Below are 21,219 nucleotides of genomic sequence, written 5' to 3'. Positions count from 1 at the left end.
AGAGTGGTAATCAATGGTTAGAAAAGATATGACAATTGAAGACGTCTTTGATTGTGATTCGCTATACTTTTAATGGTATTATTAATATTAATATTTAATATTCAAGTGATATATCTATAGTCGTGAAGATAATTGGTATGATTTGGTGATAATTTGTGGACAATTGGTTACAATGACGACAGAAATTCAAAGTCAGAATCCAATTCTTAACGATCTGAAGAATTTCTTGCAGTTTGTCTGCGAAAACAAGAGTTGTTCCGTAGATTCGGTGATCAACTCAAGTCTAACTCTTCTTAATGGTTGTCCATCCAGTCGTGAAGCGGTTCTTCATTTTTATTCACAACTTTTTGACGACTATTGTGCTGAATATTGTGTCCAAAATCAAGTCGAAGACCTGAAATCACCCGACCGTTCAGTTAGTGGCCAACGAGTTGGTCCGATAATAGGGCGTTTCATTGCGGCCAACAAGAGTCCGATGGATTCAAATGCAACTCATATGCAAACTGAGTTGATTAGTGTCCGAAAGGTGTCAACTGATTCCCGAAGACAATCAACCGATTGTAGCGAAGATACTAAAGTTGCCTCTCATGTGGACGACTGTCCTCAAAGTCCAACAGCTGTGTCATCGATACCAATGGAATTAAGTGACTCAATGACTATCACTGATTATAACCACGATTTACAAGACGTGATGAATAGTCTTGACTTTTATTTTATGAAAATCAGTGAAACACTTCTGATTCTTATTGAAAGTGAATCAAACACTTTGTTTACAAAATTTATCACCGAATGGGCGCTCGAATTGGCCGCTAAATTAAGTGCCAAATTTGGACGGTTCGGTCAAAATATACCAAATTTTGTCTCTAAATTGGATGAAAATGATCCCAATATGTCATTGAGTTCTTCGCTGTCATTCTGGATGCAATGTCCGGCAATGCAGGCCCTGACAAATGTTACGATCAGAAGCAATACCATAGAATTGGAAGGTCTGGTCAAACAAATGCTTGAGTATTCACCTCATTGTGATTGGATTCTCGCACATCTTATCACTACTATGTCCAACAATTCACGATTTACTTCATATATTGAACAACTGATTCAAAGTTCATCCACATCGCCATCAGTTACATGTATTTTGTCATATTTATCTGAACACAATCCCAGAGCTATTGTCAACGCCTCAAAAACCAACATTTCATTTCTTCTTAAATTAAGCACTAATTCAAAGCCTCTTTTGGATCTATTGGTTTCAGAAGCAACTAAACAATGTCTGTATTACTTAAATTGAATTTATTGAAAAATTATTATCAATTGTCTGTCTTTGTCTTAAATATAGTTGATATCAAAACCCTAAACGAATTGGTAGTCTCGACAAAACCCGAAGAATTAAATGATCACATAATATATTGTATTACTAATGCTGACAATGCTTTTGATTTGTTGCGATTGGCATTTGATATATCGATTCACTCGGAGGCCACCGAAGCACTAAAAGCTAGGACTCACGTTATATTGTCATCTATTATATCACATATTCATGATTTCATTTATGTTTCCAACCGGTCATTAGCTAACACTCCACCGATTTTAAGTTTGCTTAAGAATAATGTCAATGGACTTGTCATTCATACAGTCAAGACATTGAATCCATCCTTACGTCTCATTCAGTTAAGACTTTTGCATTTACTTTGTATGCATTACGGACTCGAATTCATTACTGAAGTGTTTTATCACATACTGTCCACTCATTCGCATACATCTAATAATTCATTCAGAAATCCCGTTTCAAATCCGATATTATCTCCACTAATAAAATCATTGAAACTTTTATTTGGGGCTCAAATTTACGATTGTCTCAACAATACACTGAAATTACCGCATGAGAAGAGTGTCAACTATTGGTCTCATTTAACGGCAGCCGTTGAGGTCGAGCCCGTATGTCTTGATATTGAGCTCTTGTGTTCATTTTTTTCCGATAATAATTTTGATACTAAAACCAAAATTTACATTAAATATTATATTCTAAGACTTTTATTGAAAACAATTGAAAAATTTCCCAAAAAGATTATCGCACCTCAACATCGACTCTGTCTATCAATTGTCTCAACTTATTTCAAACTAATTGATTTACAAACTAATTGTTCAGAAACTGAACTCGACTTTTATATGGAGACATTGTTTACCTGTCAAAAGTTGATGACAATCTTAGCAAAGAGTTATGATATCAATGAATACATTTTATCGCGTGTTTTATTAGAGTTAACTCTAGAAAATAGTCATCTGTTTAGTAAAAATGGAAATATTGGTAAAAATAAATACAAATCTAAATTATCAACATTTGAATCAATAAGTTTACTCAAAGAAAATGCTTCATACGATTTAGTTAATTCAAAGTTTCGAAAAATGCCTTTAATTAATGGCAAACTTGAAGTTTACAGCAATTACAATAACATAGAGGAAGAATCTATGATAATGAATCAGCCAATAGTTTTAGACGCATTTAAGTGTTGTGTTACAGATATGGTATCTTTTGCCAAATTATTAGTTCAATGTGTATCACCTGATCTACTATTTAATGATAACAACATTTGGGGCGACGATGACGCTAAAGACGGACAGTTACAGAATCTTAGAGTAAGTTTTAAGTGTATAAAGAATTTACAAATAATTTCATCAATTTTTTTTAGGTTACAATTGAAAGAGATTTATATATTTGGCGAACATTTAAAGCAAATCCTCTTTTATGGAATTTATGTGAACTTATCGGTAGTTCCGGTCATTTAAGTCATTGTTTTGTACTAATCCGGGCGTTAATGACTGTCCAGAGGACTCATTGGGCTTCAACTTCTGTAAGCACTGAAAATATTTCCGAAACTCAAAGGTAAACCATTTATTGAATATTTTAATAAATATTTTAATAATTGCTGTTTTATATAGACTATTAAATTTATTATCCAATACTCATCCGGAAATATTGCCGTCAAAGCCATTCAAACACGTGGCCATTGTATTGCCTGAGTTACAGGCGTGGGAAGTGTCGTGTATTTTGAACGATATTTGTCGTTATCTTAAGGACTCGACATCAGATGAAATGGAAAATCCATCGATGAAACCATATCTCGAAAAATTACGAATAATAATGGCTCACAATCTTCCGGGTCCTCTCTTTGTTAAAATATTCAAAGGCCTTAAATAACATTATATTTAATGTAATAAATCTGTTTTGAATGAATTAATCAATCGTTTAACATTCTTATCCTTTGTGAGGGTCGGGATTGCATTGTCTCAAACCTCTCGCAGTGGTCTGAATGCGATCCCATCCCATATACAGAATGGTAATTCATAAAACGGTAGTATATCTATATATATATCTTATGTCATTATATCAAATAATTTCATTTATCACTTAAAAGTTAACTAAAATATTTATGATTATGAATCCAATTTATTTAATATATCGTAAATTAATATTTTGATAAATAAATAAAGTTTTAAAATTAAAATATCAAAATAGAGTGCAATGTCTTTTGAATTGCAATTAACAACTAATAAATTTTTTGTGATAATAATTGGAATTAATTTATAATAAGGCAAAAAATAATTGATTGAAATCATTATTATAACCACTATTACAGTAAAAATTGAATGTCTGTCCTCTCTTCACAAATGTTTATTTCCGATTGTATTTTAGTTAATATATATTACCGGTAACTGTATATCAAATATTATAATTACTGGCAAACAATCATTTTTTATATAAAACAAATTGTTGATCTAATAATTGTTAAAAATTGAATCTAAACTATTAATTGGTCAACAATTCATTATTAATGTATTAAAGTAATTGTGAATATCTTTGTTAACAACAATTCAATTGCTAAGACATTCAGTGATAAAAAGGAGTCATTCAATGAATTATTACTGTATTAACTTATTATCAATTGTTTTACTGGTAATACAAGATGTAAATCATAACTAATAATATCATATAAAACAATATATTTATTAATTTAAATCAATTTTTAAAATATAATATTTAATAATTAAATTTTTGAATTGAATTTGTTTTGATAGACATAAAGAAAGTTTCTTTTGAGATGTAAATGAAGACAATTGTCGTACAAATATATATATATATATATAAACAGATGAATAATGAATACACTTTAAGCAAATGTCTTCTTCTCTAATTCTGACCTATTATTCAATAAATATCAATAAATTAATGAATTTAAAGATAATAGACTGCAAGTCATTAGTGATTAAGACAATCAAAATCTATATTACTTGAGTTGTTTGCTAAAGTCCTCTTCAATGTTGTCGTCGTCCCAATTGTCTTCCCATAGATTCACGTCTTCCTCATTATCACACTTCTCCTTCCAGACTATCAATAAATGGTAAAACATGAAGAAATGTCATCAAATGTTGTTATTTATTATTTGACATATAATATATGTATACCTTCTGCGGGAAACTCTTCAAACTCGTCGTCCTCTTCAAGTAAACCCAAATCAACTTTCTGTTCACTTTTGTCTGCTTTGGTATCCTTTGAATCCTTCATTTTATTGTCCTTAGCTTTGGATCCATTGGTCTGTTTGTGGATGCGATCAGCCATTGCTTAACAATTGAAGTGTGATTTGAATGATTCAACAAAACTGTGTTTCACTTTATGGACCAAATGTGGCGCCACTTGTAGTCAAACTATAAATTAATTTATAAATTATTAAACTTTTTAATTGAATTATTGTTAAGTGATTATCAATTAAGTTTCAGATGTCATATCAGTTTTGAGTTATAATACAAAATAAAAAGTATTTAATCACTAATAATGTATTTATTTATTTAAAAGTAAATCTTAAACAAGTGTTTAATAGTTATAATAACGTTTACAATTGGTATTATTTATAAATCATATTTTATTTGTTTAAATCATTTATATGAAAGTCAATTACCAGTATTGACAAACAAAAATGTTAACAAATTAGTTCAAATTCAATGAAACTATAAGTAAATTATGATATGTAATAAAATATGCATAAAAATCAATGTAATGAATAAAAAGAATAAATTCTACTAAAATTAGATAAAATTGAATAAAAATTAAATGAATGAAAAATTATTGAATGAAATTAACTGAAAACTATAAGATAATCATTTATACTATAGATTACATTCTTTCAATAGTTTGGTTTCTCTTCTGAATAACCAAAACGACAAACATTGCAACGGCTATAATGATGAGTACCATTGAGGACACGACCAACACATATGTCAGGATTGGCTTTCTTTCTTCTACCTCTTTAACATCGACTGGCGTTAAACTCAATGAATTGTTAGATATATTCAACGATTGAATTAGATTGTGATTCGACGATATCGTTGTTGACATGTCTTGAATCTTCAGTGAAACATTAGGATCACGTAATCTAATCTTAACTCCAGCTTTTTGTTCGCTTTTCTTGCACTTTAATGTCAAACAATTAAAAAAAACAGTTTTAAAAATCATAAGATATAATAATATAAGTTTTGATTTAATTAAGAATTTAATAAAAATCATACAATATTTGCCAAAATTGCAATTTTATCGATTGTCGGCATCTCATCAATCGATCCAATGAGTTGAGTGGTGAGAAAGCCTTCACTTTCCTGATGACAAATGATTAAATTTATTGATAAGAATTTATAAACTGATCCATACCTTAAAGATAGTTGTATTGATTGCATAGACTTGAAATTTGTCATTAGAGAGACAATAAATTAAATGATCCGTTTTTTCTTCATTGTAGTCATGAAAACAAATGTCTAACGGATCCGTTATCGATGTGAGAGAAGTCTTTAATGAATGTTTGGCCGAATAATTAAACTGATGGTTACAGACACCAGAGGTATCAATAGTGTAGTACAAGTATTGAGAAGTTTGATGTATTGCCGGACCTATTACTACAAAAATGGTGTTCATTTGTGACCAATTGATAATCATTTTCATGTGATCTTTGATTTTTAACATTAAATCCAGTAATGTTTTAAAGTGCGGATCGGTTTTGAAAATAAACCAATCGTTGGACATTTGTGTCGGTTGTGTCCATTTAGTCGACTGATTCCAGTTCATCAAATCCAATGTCGAAAAAAGCATTTCCTTTCGGTTTGATTCAAATGACTATAATTTCAATTAAAGATTTTTCAAAAGTTATATAAAAAACTTAATTAATACACAAAAACATGATATCTATAAATGGTTTCATTAGACACCTGAAGACTGAGCAGATAATAGCGTTGAGGCGTACAGTGGTATTGGTCTATGAGGACAGTCAGCCGAGTGTCGGCCAACTCAGTAGGCATTTGTCCGGTCGGCTCAATGTGTGTGTGATTTTGGTTGTGGTCACCGACCAAATAATAGTTACCGTCGGCCACAATGGCGTAATGCAAATGACCAGTAATCGAGTGATTCAATTGAATGATCGATTGAAATGTTGGACACGTGTTGGCCATCACAAGAGTCGGCAACAGTATGAGTGATACAATCAATTGGGATATCATTTTTCAATTGATTCAATTGATCCGAAAAGTGGTCAACAATTGATTATCAAATGATTTATCGATTTTTGTCTTAAATTTGGATTCAATTCTATTGTCTGTTAATAAAGGATTGCATTCTATATATAAAAGCATTGAATGAATGACTTATAAAATAATTGACACAAAGTTTGCATTCGATTTACGATTTGTCTCATCATTTTGATTACAGTTTCATATTTATAGACATTTTGTTTGAATATTCAAATCATACCTAATATTACTTCAATTGCTTTAATATCTCTAAAAATTATAGTATTATTAGTAGTTATACCGTATAATAGTGTATATTGTTTTATCATATTATATCAAATGTCATTTATATCTACAAATATTATCAATTTTGTCTATAAGTAATACTAATACATAGTCTATCATCAAATTTGTAAAAATGAATTTTTTTAAAATTATTTTATTATATATTAATTATAGTAATGCATGAATTTTAATATTTTTCATACAATATTAATTATGACTAAAATATTTTATAGTTAATTTATTTTATTTTTATTTTATAACAATTAATTTTATAGTTATTTTATATAACTATAATTAAAATTTCATTTTTTATCTAATGAAATAAGTTCTGTCAATAAGTTGTCAAATGTATATCAAACTTAAATTAGTAGATATATGTATATATAAAGTTTTGTTTTATAAAAAAAATATGTTAACTTATTTGCTTATTTTTATTATTAGTAATTGTAACAATTTTTTTTGTAATAAATTTTGACACAATTAGGTTTTATTTAACGATTTACTTATCAAAATTATTTTTTATCATCAAATCTTAAACATTGTTTGCTATTGTTCTACACTTTGTCGATAATTTTATTTTTATTATATATTATAATCTTAAATACTCTTTCTGTCAAAATTTATAAAAATCTCGAAATCAAATTTAATAACAATTTCAACAACATATTCAATCATTTCAATCAATCGTCAATATATTAAAAAATATTGATTTGAAAAAATAAAAATTTAAGCAATCATTACATCAATTGAGATTTAAGACTTTGGTTAATATAAAATAAAAAATAAAAATAGATAAAAATAAGAGATGAATATAAGTTTTATTATAACAAAACAATGCGACCCACTATTATATCGATCAATGTTTTTGTGTATGATTTATATCTATAAATTGGATTAAAATATACAATAAAAGTATATATTTATACAAAACTACACCATAAAAATATTTTTATTGTTTTATAATAGCTAAATACATTAAGTTTTATTTTTTGATAGTTAGATAAGTTATAATAATTTATTAAAAATATTATTTTTTTATTGTATTTTTATTATATAAAATTTTAAATAAAACATTGAAATTTTAATTGTTTTTGTAAATCAAAATCAAATAAATACTATATTAAATAATTGAATGATAGCTTTTTTAATTGAAAACACAGTGTAATACAAAACTAGAAAATTAATTTATCAATACATCATTAATATTAATTAAAAAATAATTTTTCTTTTAATTATCTATAGATATGTTTGTGTGAAAAATAACTATAATATTACTAATAGCATATTTGATACTATGTTTAGTTTGATAAATTTCATGACACAAAATATTATATTTATAATATAAAATAATACTTTTTGTGTTTTTATATTATGTGGGGTTTTATTAATATCAGTTTAACCTGTATTTTAAGTAATAAGTTATTTTGAATTATTACTAACAGTAGTTATTTGCGTGGGAATATAACGATAAACTTATTTTTAAAATATATTTAAATTTGAATTTCAAATTATATTAAACTTTTATTTAACCAAAAATTATTTATTTATCTATTTTTCTATCTATTTATATTAAATCCAACTTATAGTAAATGCAACTCTTATGTCACAGTAGTTTATAAGTATTAGTAAATCATTAAAATTATATTACATAAAATGTTTAATTTATAAAATATAATATAATAAACTAAACAATAAAATTTAAGGCCTGTTGTTTGTTGTAAAAATTATTTGTTAATATTTTTATATTAATTTAATTATAATAAATTTATAGTACAGTATAAATACAATAATATATAGTAAATACGACTTATTAAGAGCTAAATATAAAGTATTTCATTTTAAACAATGTTACAAATATAATGTATAAATTATATACTAATTTATTTTATAAAACAAATGTTGTTTTTAAATATATTTTTAAAAATATTAATTGAATCTAGATAATTTTTTATTGAACACTGACATAGAAATTTTATGTATAAGACTAAATACAGGTATTTAAAAATATTGTAATATATATTACATTATTATATTTTAAGGCTTTTTTAGTTTTACTAAAACTTATGTATTAAAAACAATGTAACAAAAATTAAGAAACGGAATATTAATTGACCGCATCAGTGATTTATAGGAAATTTTAAAAAATACTATTAAAATATAATACAAAAGACAATAATAGTCATACAGTACTTCTACAATATAATCCTTAAACATGACATAACAAAGATATAGTTCACTGACTTTGCTATTGACTAACATTCACTTTGTTTTCTTAATGAGCTTTTTATTTAACTTTTGAATTAAGAAACAATTGAACAGAAGTACTGATTCGTCAGTTATTAATGATTTGACTTATAAATTGCTAAATAAATTCAAACATAAACTTTTTACATACAATATATATATATACTGTACTATTATGCTATTTTTGATGTCTATCTTTATAATAGTTTTTCAATAAAATTATAAATTTTCTAATTATGTTTAAAATATTTTTATTATACATTAATTTCTAATTATTTCGTTGAGAACTTTCTCAACGTATAAAAACCTATTTTTAACTCTTATATTAATTATGTGAGACTTTATAAAAAAAACAATTTAATGCAATCTAGCAATCGATTGATTATTTTTTGGTTAAAGCAAAACGTATAGCTATTTTTCTTTGTTAGATTTGAAAAATTAATTGTTTATTAATATAATGAAAATAAGGAAACCTAAGTTTTTATTAATTTTACTACATTTGAATGTTATTGAAAAAAGGTTTTATTATACAAACAAGTTTATAATAATATAACAATTTATATTAATTGAAATGATATTTTCAGCTAAAAAATTATTTTCCTTGACTTTGAAAGCACGACTTATGTGAAGAAGTCAATGGTAAACATTTGGAGACACGAAAACATGATTTAATACAATATAATGAATTTATATTTTAAATAAGACTTATATTTATATTATATTATTTTTTTATCATTATAAACAATTCGGTTTAACAATTTAAAATAAACGGAGCATATACTGTACTTTTTATATATTTAAAATATATATAATTATTATTTAAATATATTGTCAAAATTTGAATTTATATTCAATATTTGAATTGACTCAAACTTTTATTGTGATTTAGTTTATACATAAATATTAAGAAGCAATTATTACATCAATTTATATTTAATTGTTATATTGAATATTATAACAATAATGCAGGACATCAAACCAAAATAATTTAACATTTATCAAAATATAAATTGAAATTAACCTCAAATGAGATTAAATCTAAGCTTGAATTGAATTCATTTGAATTTTAAATTAAATTGTTTCTCTTTTTTGGATTCTTTTTTGTAAATAAATTTAAATTTAATATTCATAATAATCATTATTATTAGAATACCAATAATAAAATAAAAAATATTTGTTTTTAATATTTAAATTTTAATTTATAAATAACTATATTGTAGAATAAATATAAATAGATATTACCTCATAATTTTATAGCATAATATTTTATAGGATATACTATTTTCTACAATAATACAAATAATTTAGTGGTTAATAATTTTTTTTTTTAAACTTGTTTTATAATATTTTCTGTTTATTTTAATGTAATTAAGTTTATTATAAAAATAATGTTTATTATTTAGTAATAATAAAAATTTTATCAAAAATGTTGATTTTAAATATATATATCTAATTTTATATTATAGTTAATATTAATAATAACATTATAACATTTTAAGTGTAATTATTGATTGATTATTCATATTAGATTTAAGTGTTTAAATAGCAATAATCTATGTAAATATTATTTTAAAAACTATTGCTTACAATACAACTAATAAAACCTTAGTAATTTAGTTAATATCAATAATATAAACTTAAATTGTACAGTACATTGTATGTAATTACCAATATATTAAAAAATATCTTACATTACATTTTAATATATTGAATAATAATAAATAGTTATTAATATATGTTTATTATAAGTTAGTGTTAAAAAAAGAAAAATTTCTAAAATAATTGAGAAATTTCTGTCTATTTGTTAATCTTGTTTTATCTCAATTTTTGTTATATTATAATTATTAATAATAACAAAATATTATTATAAATATTTTAATTACTATTCAAAATTATTCAATTAATAAAAAATAATAAAATTATTAAACAAATTTTATAATAACTAAGTATAATAACATTATTTTATTAATTTTAAATATAAAGATCCTAATTGTATAATTACATTTACAAATATGTACATTTACAATACTACAGTATTACAATAACTTTATATGGGGGATTCCATAGTATACCAATAAAGTATTACTTGTATAGAAATTTATTTCTGAGAAACTTTCTAGAATTTTCTTAGTGAAATTTATTAGATATTTTCTATTTGCCGAACTCTAGTTTATTAGCAAATAAAAGTCTCATTTATGTCCTTCATTATAATTTAAAGTATTTTTGAGATATTTTAATAATGTATTCATTTATAATCATTAAAATAAAGTTTAGATCTCAAACGTGTAATCAAAAATAAAATACGAGAAATGAAAATAAAAATTATTGAAATTTTTAGAAATTGCCTTAGGATTAGGTTTGCTTACTATCTAATTGAACAATAAATCATAATTTGCTAAATAAATATATTATTTAAAATAAAAAACATTAGTCTCAATAACTATTATAGGAATGCATGAAATTCAACAAAGTTAGAAAATATTTTTCTCAAATATTATAAAAATAATCAAAACCTTTAACCTGTAAAATATACACAACCGACCAAATATGTACAGTATATGAATTAATATAGAGGTTTAGTTAACACAATAATTGTATAAAAGCATTAAATGCCACTATTTTTCTCATTAAGTGATGAATTGATTTGATAGTGTATTGTTTAGTTACAAGCAATTCGTTTTATTGCTGACCCATTTAAATGGTAATACATAATCGTGTTGAACAACTTATATGCTATTGATATCGCACTGTTATGTCTGCTCATGTTAACTGTCTATAGGTGCCTAATACACAAACATTCATAAACACTTATATATATATATATATATAGCTTTACTAAATATATATATATATTGTCCATTTCGTGATAACTCTGATTTAAATGAATTTATCTCTTATTATTACTATTATTATTAGTACTGATTATTTAAACTTAACTCTCTATATACTTTTTATATAAAAGTTATGTTTAACACACATACTATAATATACTACACAAATATCTATACAGATATATATATATATAAAATATCAATAAATTATATAAAATTTTATGTAATATATTGTAGTTTAGCTCACGTATAACCTAAAAAATGCCGTTCAACTCATTCAACCCATTGATTCAGTATTTGATAAGTAAATTCAATTCAAAATAAAGTCACAATCAAAATCCATAGACAATATCCCTTTCCTCCCACTTTTTACTATCTCTTTAAAAAACACTATTATTATGAAAATATCAAACATAAATCTGATGCAACAATATTTTGATAAAAATATATATTATTTTTAGTATTATATTAACAAAAAAAATCATTTGTTTTTAACAAAAGGCAGCACTTCTCACGTTTTCATATACAGAAGCAAATGATTTTCGGACTTATCTAAAGAAGTCTAAACTTTTAATACAATAACTTCCTCTTAATATTATTTCATATATATATAACACTTAATTGTAGTTTTTATATAAATATAGATACTTTTATTATAAATATATTTTTTATTAATTTTAAGAGTAGTTCTCTCACTCTCAACAATTGAAGTCTATGTAATGATTGAGTCTATGGATGAGTAAACAAATTAATATAACTTATAAATGGGTGAAGAAAATCATATATACGGCACAAATTTAAAAACAATTGTATTTCTACTATATTTCATATGTGAAGACAATTTCATCTGAGGTCAAACCACAGACATATGTAATCAACAATTTATGTAATCCATAGAGTCTTAAATTTTTTCCATATTTCCTGGAAATCTTTTATAGAAAATTTCTCATAATTTTTAAGGTATTATTCTAAAATAATTTACTTTAAATTAAAGAAAAATTTAATTTTTCTTAAAACATAATTCACGGAAGAGATTCTTGCACTTATTAAATATATTTGGAAAAAAATCTTCAAAACACATTTAGATTATATTTTTGTTATAAATAGTAAAATAAATTTACAATATTATTATGTTTTGAATTTATACAAAATTTATTATATTTTAAAATACAAAAATTTATATAATTTTTTACAAAAAAATGTTTTACAAATACAAAATTAATTACCTATACAAATAAAATATAAAATTATTTACATATTTGTTTTTGTAAATGTTAAAAAATTATAGTTATTTAATAAAATTTTATTTCTAAAACTTTTTTGGCTATTTTATAAATTTTATAAACAACTAATAATATAATTCTATTGATTTTAAATATTTATAAACTCGTGTAATGACTAGTTATATACAGAAAATTTGTAGAAATGATGGATTTATTGTTAAGCGATAAACGCATTGATAATATCATAAATACTTATCAATATATTTGTTAAACTTATGTATAATATATAAGAAGTACATAAAAATATTTTGTATCACATTTATATTTTTACAATAAAAATATATAAAAGCTTAGTTGTAATTTAATAAAATTACTAAATAATATGATTGTTAAGTTAACAAAAAAAATTAATGCTTATATTTTTTGTATATAATTTACATATTGTTGTTATGATTACAACATTATTAAGATGAAGAAGCGATAAAGGATTGCTTAACTCGTGATGAAAATGCATTCATATAATTGCTTTGAGTTTCTATTTATATATAATTATTATGTTTTATTATATATGTCATTGCATTAGACCAGGTATTATAAAAGATTTTGAAGTATTAAATATACTATATATTAAACGTTTAAATGTTTCTAACAAATGCCTAACTCATTATCCATTTATATTTTTACATATTGTTGAATACGTCAACAAAACTGGGATATAATTTTCGGAAGTTTTTTTTGAAGGTCAGCAAAAAACACTTAATTTATTATTAGTTTTAATGTATCAGAAAATTATACTTAAGTACTAAAAATCTTTTTTATTTTGTAATTTCTAAAGATTAACTTATTGTGTAAAGAATAATGCAATTTATATGATACTGTATGTACTTTTTATAATTATTTTGGACGTAAATCCTAACACTATACTGAAAGATCTATTTTAACTTTAAATTATATGTTATTAAATAATTTAAAACAAAGTTGAATCGAGTAATAAAATATTTCCAATTTTATGATTTTATATAAACAAAATAAATTGGTTTTGACTGCTTATTATATATCATTTAACATTAGTTTGTCTAATAACCGAAAAATGTGTGCATTAAGTAATAAAATCTCATAAACCAATGTCAATGTAAACTAATTTATCTTTGAAATGTATTTCTTTGAGTTGGAAAAGTATAAAATGATATTATATTATATCATAAATTAAGTTTAAATATCACATAAATTGGGTCAGAAGTAAACAGTCAGATCTGGAAGACCTGAGGCACTGCTATGAAGTGTTCGTCTCAGAGGAATAACACTGACATCCGGATCCAGTTCTGTCTGTCGATACACTGCATTGTTGCTGTCATTGTTGTCAACACTATTTGGTCTGATTGCTATTGATGAAGAATAATGAGGATCATAATGGTTGTCGAGATGGTGATCTCGTTCATCTTCCCATGTCAATTTCTTAACCCTTCTGGGAATTGATCCCTGCGGCCATTTGATTACACTAATTCTGGACGCAGTGCCCGTCATATTGGGCGGTGGGGGCGGACTATTAGAACTTAGAGGACTGGGAATATTACGGATCAGATCAGTTCTGTCACCCGTTGATATAATTGTCTCATTAGAGGACGCGTCGCTCACAACTGCAGAGTCGGCTTCTATTCTGGTTATAGTTGTTGTTCTATTGGACGGCATATTGAATATAGGATTCTCAACACCTCTGGTGCCAATTGATGCCAAACTTGAATTGATTGTCGATTGAGGTAAAGCTCCGACTTTATTGTTCTTCAGCGAACCTAATGATGAAATATTTCGACGAGAGTTATCACTTGACATCGAATTGTGGTTATGAGTTACGGATGAAGTATAAGTTGAATGCAGTGAACCGCTGGACGACACATATTTGCGATGTTTTAGCACATGTAATGTCAGTGCAATTATTATTATGAAAAGAGTTCCCAATAATACTCCTAAAACTATAACTAAAATAATGGCTGAAGAACTGGATGGACTGAAAAATGAAGATTCACTCAACAAATTGACATCAATTGCAGGCAAAGTTTGGTCAAAATCTATATTTCGACCAAAGTTTTTAAGAATTTGTGGTGAAAAATGTACTAAAACTGATGCACTGGCACTTCGTGGAGGAGTTCCACTATCGGTGGCCATAACTATTAGGTGACATTCAGTTGTATTCAAATTCTTAAGGTTTTTAACCCTAAGTCGACCCTCACTGTTGATGGAGAACATACTCGAATGCGGACCTTTCAGTGATAGCTGTATAATATCGCCATCATCTGTATCGGTGGCATGAATTTCACCGATCATTGAGTTGTTCCTAAGTCTGGACTCTGAAACATGAAACACATAATTGTTTTGTGAGAGCACCGGGTCGTGTTCGTTGACATTTAACACTTGAACTGTTATGCGGGTCACATCACTTTGTCGACCATCAGATACCATAACTCTAAATGAGTAATATTTATGTTTTTCATAGTCTAATGATTTCACAAGAATTACTTCTCCAGTATTTTTAACCCCGAAATGTTGTTCTTCGTCATCAAGTATTTGAAACTCAATACCACTCATTGATATTTTATCGCCATTTAATTGTAATGATCGGGAGGTGTGAACAGTGAGAACTACTTGACCGGGAGGTGTACTTTCAAGAAGTGATGTACTATAGTTTGACTGAACAAATCTGATGTCAGGCAATACTAATTGTCTTCTATTAAGTATAGTAAGTGTCGTTAAGGCATATCTGTCCCGATTATCTACTTGTGTGGCTCTAATCACTAAAGTTAATGGAAGACTCAAAGCAGGGATCAGTGGTTTTTTGAGAGTCACGTCTCCAAACTTGGAATCGATTAAGAAATACGAGTTCTCTTTAGATTCTGAATTAAATGAGTATATAATCGGTGAACGGATCCCTTTATCGGGATCTTCGGCTTTGATAGGACGGGGAGATATCACAAGTTGTTCACCGGCTCTTTGTTGGTCAGGTAGTGTAGCAGAGTATTTGTCGTCAACAAAGCGTGGATTTTGATCATCCGAATCTATAATATTGACCGTCACTGTAGTGGTGGCACTAAGAGGCGGATATCCTCTATCCTGAGCTCTAATAGTAACCCAAAATTTTGGAAGTGTCTCATAATCGAGGGGTGCGCTCAATATGAGAGTGCCTTCGAGTTGACTGATAAAGCGAACCAAATGAGAGAAAGGGCCCGACTCTACATAATACTCAACCGTCGAAAAGGGACCCAATTGGTCGTTATCTATGGCTCTGATGTTTTGCATGACTACACTTCCGACTGCAGTTACTTCACTAATGTTGACGACATATGGCAGACCTATCCATTCGGGCTTATTATCGTTTGCATCAGTTATTAGTATACGTATTGGTATTATAATTGACTGATCCCTTGAATGCCTTTTTTTACATTTTACTCCAATTATGACACTTTGTTCCCCTTCTACTCCTTCTTTGTCTAACTTTTTAATGAGTATAAGATCTTTAGTTCCTTCGGCTATCTTAATTGGGACGTCAGAAATGGTCGGCCATCGACTTGAAGACTGCTCTGAAGCTAAAGATAATTCAATATCTCCTTCAATAGATGCGTTGCCAATAACCTATTATTTTTGCAAAGTTAATATTAATCAAATATATATTTATAAATATTTTATTTATGATATTATCTTACAAAATAATTAATAACTTTTATAACATTAATAGTACATTATATTAACAATTGTTTAGAAAAAGTAATTGATTTGAAAGCTTATCCAAATATAATTTCTATGTTATTGGGACTTCTCTGAGAAAATTATTTTTTACTTATAGTTAAAATATTATACTTTGTTATCCAAACAAGTTATGCTTGAATGCTAGCAATTTGAATGTCAAAACTATTTTTTTAGTCAAACTTAACTCATAATCTATTCGTTAAACATTTATTTAATAATTTAATATTAAATAAGTCGTTGAACCACATGATTGTTGTCAAATTACCTAAACATATAATAAGTAATTCAATTGTAATTTTGCATAATTTATGAATTCATTTAATGTTTAGCAAAATAAAGCCTTAAATGTGTTGTCGCAGATTTACTACAATAGTTATAATATTATATAACATATTTATGCTCTGATTTTTTACTATTTTTAGCAGTTTTTCTTTTGATTGATTTTAATCTTAAATACTGTTTAATGTTAGAGATATATAACACTTCTAAAAGCATTTTATTAAACTTTTATCTTAAATCAATTCTATATAGCAATTCGTGACTTAAAACTACATAATATTTTAAAATATATCTATCATGTAATGCAATGCTAAACATAAAGCATTGATGAGAAACTTTTTATTTGCCAATAATAAGGCCACAAATTTTTTTATATTACATTATAAACTATAGATCCTCTTTGTTTGATAATACATTTTAGTATTTTTAAAGTGATATATAATAAGACGCTTATTATGAAAATATAGCATTTTTATATGATGTGAAAGAAACACTTATCAAATTTTTATTACTTTTAATTTATACAATTTTCACATAATTTATGAAATGCTACTGAAATTGTATGAACTTTTTAATTGAATGCTTTGACTTTTCAAATGCTTATATATTTTTTAACAATTAAATTCATTAATTATTTTATGATAATATTCTAACATTAATTTATCTGACAAAAGAAATAACAATATCACACAACTGAGAAAATAAGTTTATTTGTTTATTATGAAAAAAAAATTATTATTATTAATAATATAATAAAAAAACCAAAATTTTTGTTTTAAACCAACTTGAAATTAATAAAAATTATTATATTAATTTAAACAATTTTTGCACAACACTTGTGCCATTTATGTTGAAATAAATTAATAGTAAAAAAATAAATGTTTTTTTGAGGAAAAAATATTTAAAATAAATTCATAATTCATTTAAGCGAATGACTGCTTTCAAAACAATATTTGTTATGTATTAATACGTATAATATTATCAAATATAACTTATGTTTGCATACATATCAGTTAATATGGGTTTGAAATCATTCAAATAAATGGTATATTATATTTTTAAAATAAATTAAAATTTGCTAACTTAATTAAAATCGATAAATAAAAATTTATATTAAAAAATTAGAGCACTAAAATAAGATTTCTATAATTTAATATTATATGTTATATATTATAATTATATTAAAAACGACCATGCTCCTTCATATCAATTTATCGATTAGTTAATAAAAGCCAACAAACACTGACTGAACAATATGTCATTGACTTAATGTTTGGCTTATAGAAAGTTGTGTCAATGTTTTGTTAATTAATTATTGTTTTAATTAGATCTAAAAAATAAATCATTTTATAGTGTTACTTATAATTAAAGTTTTTTTTATATATATTAATCAAACAATTGTTTGAAACTTAATTAAACGCTTCGTTAGGTGAGAAAAACTTTTAATTTTGGTTTAATTGATATGTATTTGTTTATTTGAAAAATTAACTGGATTATAATTTTTTAAATATAACATTGCCTCATGAAATACAATTTAAATTTTCATAATGAAATTATACAATTAAAATATTAAAATGAAAACTTACTTTAATAGTTCCGATAATACTATTGACTGGTAATCCTTCATTAACAGTGAATGTTTCGGATGAACCTCCATGTGATAGAAAGCACAGGTTATCTTGATTTGATGACAACACTAATAATATTTTCAATGAAATTAATAAATATATTGATTTAAAATTCATTGTTGACTGCAATTTGCTATTAAACACAATATTATGATATAATAGATGAGAAAAACATTTTGTTGAATTAAGAAAGTGATTTCAATTCCCATGAGTCTAATGTGGGCATTGGTCTCAATGTTTGTATGGCTGTCATACCACTGCTTTCAAATACATTGAATATATTGTGAGAAACACTCACTTCATAGACATAGCACTGTAATATTGAAGTGAATATAAGGCAATACATATGAGATTACAGACCATTGAAGGCATTCATTTGAGATTTTATTTTGCTTTCCACTGCACTCTTCACACGATATGTGAAGTCAATGCAAAAATTGCTTTTATTGAGAGCATCCGTTCACGTATAGCGAGTGGGACCGACCCTACACTTGCATTACTGCTACACTATTATATTGCCTGGATCTGCTTGGATACCAGTTTTCAATACAAACCATACAGGTATACACACAGGTATATGCATTGACAACACTAAACTTGATATACAGTATATTATACGCACATATGCTATACATATTGATAGGACCGCCTGCAAGTCACGACACTTTTCATGATTATTACATTCAAAAGACGTCCCCATCAGAGACTAACATTAGGGACATTATATTTGCTGAATATTTGCCGATAGATAGACACTGTTAGAGACACCAAAATAACATACATTTCTCACACATTATGTCATACTTAATGTAATTTTAATGCACAAATATAATCAAATTAAATTACTAATTGTCTATTAACCAAAGTTTCACAAATATTATATAAATAACTTAAAATAAGTAACTTATATTATTTATTAATTTGAGTTAATTACTGAAATAACAACTTTAAAAATTAATAGTCTATTAAAATTAATATTATTAAATTGTATGAATATAGTTCATCAGTTCACTATTAGGCGAGGCTTTTATTTAAATAATTTGGTTTAAAATTTAAATAAAACACTAAATTTTAAATAATAAACTGAGAAATAGTTTTAAATATAATGGTTTCATAAGGCTATAATTTGTGAAACAATTCAATTTTGCATTGATATAAAAGATTATAATAAAAATTTTACACATTTAGTATACAAAACTTTTTATATTTATCATTATATAACATAACAATAACATTATATATTTTAGGAAAACAATATTACTTTCAATGAGAAAGTCAACAAAATATTTACGAATAAATTCATAAATTATAAAAATGTATAATATATGAGAAAAACTGGACCATTCATTGAGAAATAATATTTAAAAAAAGTTTTAATTTGAATTTAAGAGACATTAGTCTCAATTGAATTTTGATGGAAGTGCTACCTGTGCTAACTGTACTCCACCCACATCTCAGTTACTACTCTATCAACTCTACCATAAAGTAGTGCATAGGTTTCGCTTCCGAGTTATATATCTCAAAGCTTTAACTTACGATAACTACTCATTGAAAGGATTGGCCGACACTATAATTGTTAATTAATGGTCACTGACTTGTATTCATAATAGTTAGTAACAAAGTGTTGAATAAAAAAGAAATTTTCTTAAATTATACGAGAAATTTTTAAACAAATTTTATTAGTAAGTTTCTATCTACTAAATTTCCATAATAAATAATCAAATTAAAATAATACAAAATAACAATATTAATTAACTATTTGTAATCTATTAAAAATAAATCTTTTAAAAATTGATTTATATAGATATTTAAAAAAACACTTCAAAGTTATTATAGTAATTTTTATTATTAATCTTTTTAATAATAAAATTTAAATGTTATGTTTTATAAAAACCAAAAGATTTTAATTATAATAAAATTAAAATTATTTTTTAATCCTACAATGTAATTAACACAAATTCTTAAATAATATTTTTACATAAGAATTCACAGTTTTTTAGTTATCATTTATATGATATATTTATTAATATTTCATTTTAGATTAAGCTTATTCACAATTAAATTTAAATCATACAATTGTTAATACATTTGTAAATCATTTACTTATAAAATTTTATAATAAATTATATAAATGTTTCCTGGAATATTTCAAAGAAATATCTACATGTTCAACATTATAACATCTAATATTTTAATGCACATTATTCACAATAGAAATGTTTTAAATTTTATTTTGTATAGCATTTCCAACTTATTGTTTATATTTATTGTATATTTATATATCTTTCAACACACAAACAACAAACTACTTATGCTTTAACCAACCAAACCACTAAAAAATTGAAGACTATTTACAATAACCCAAGTTTATAAATATTAAGTAATAATAACAATAATAGATAGCTTCGGGACATTATATTAATTTTTTTCATAAACAGTTGTGCA

The 21,219-nt window shown here is 25.1% G+C and overlaps 4 protein-coding genes across 4 annotated transcripts; 1 reads left to right on the top strand and 3 right to left on the bottom strand.

The window, feature by feature from the left end:
- The first annotated feature begins 102 nt into the window (after positions 1–102).
- Positions 103–4,103, top strand: LOC128960291 (uncharacterized). Its single transcript, XM_054306364.1, has 5 exons — positions 103–1,268; positions 1,337–2,634; positions 2,688–2,881; positions 2,938–3,185; positions 4,075–4,103. Exons 1-5 carry the CDS (start codon positions 173–175, stop codon positions 4,101–4,103), a joined length of 2,865 nt encoding a protein of 954 aa, XP_054162339.1. The 5' UTR covers positions 103–172.
- On the bottom strand, positions 3,991–4,683 carry LOC128960683 (26S proteasome complex subunit SEM1-like). The gene is made up of 3 exons (XM_054306840.1): positions 4,462–4,683; positions 4,288–4,384; positions 3,991–4,197 (listed from the first exon to the last, which is right to left on the bottom strand). Exons 1-3 carry the CDS (start codon positions 4,613–4,615, stop codon positions 4,167–4,169), a joined length of 282 nt encoding a protein of 93 aa, XP_054162815.1. The 5' UTR covers positions 4,616–4,683; the 3' UTR covers positions 3,991–4,166.
- Positions 4,684–5,167: 484 nt separating this feature from the next.
- LOC128960290 (uncharacterized) lies at positions 5,168–6,726 on the bottom strand. The gene is made up of 4 exons (XM_054306363.1): positions 6,250–6,726; positions 5,699–6,157; positions 5,560–5,646; positions 5,168–5,464 (listed from the first exon to the last, which is right to left on the bottom strand). Exons 1-4 carry the CDS (start codon positions 6,535–6,537, stop codon positions 5,168–5,170), a joined length of 1,131 nt encoding a protein of 376 aa, XP_054162338.1. The 5' UTR covers positions 6,538–6,726.
- Positions 6,727–14,362: 7,636 nt separating this feature from the next.
- On the bottom strand, positions 14,363–18,846 carry LOC128960289 (protocadherin Fat 4-like; the record flags this gene model as incomplete). The annotated part of the gene is made up of 2 exons (XM_054306362.1): positions 14,363–16,753; positions 18,733–18,846. Coding segments are annotated over 2 exons (2,505 nt in total), but the record flags the coding sequence as incomplete, so codon positions are not given.
- Positions 18,847–21,219: the final 2,373 nt, after the last annotated feature.

The sequence above is a fragment of the Oppia nitens genome, unplaced genomic scaffold (assembly GCF_028296485.1).
Source record: "Oppia nitens isolate AA-2021 unplaced genomic scaffold, nextdenovo-longstitch-racon4-pilon3 scaffold4_pilon_pilon_pilon, whole genome shotgun sequence".
Taxonomy (NCBI): domain Eukaryota; kingdom Metazoa; phylum Arthropoda; class Arachnida; order Sarcoptiformes; family Oppiidae; genus Oppia; species Oppia nitens.
Note: the sequence above shows the minus strand (reverse complement) of the source record. Positions and strands in the feature narration are given on the sequence as shown.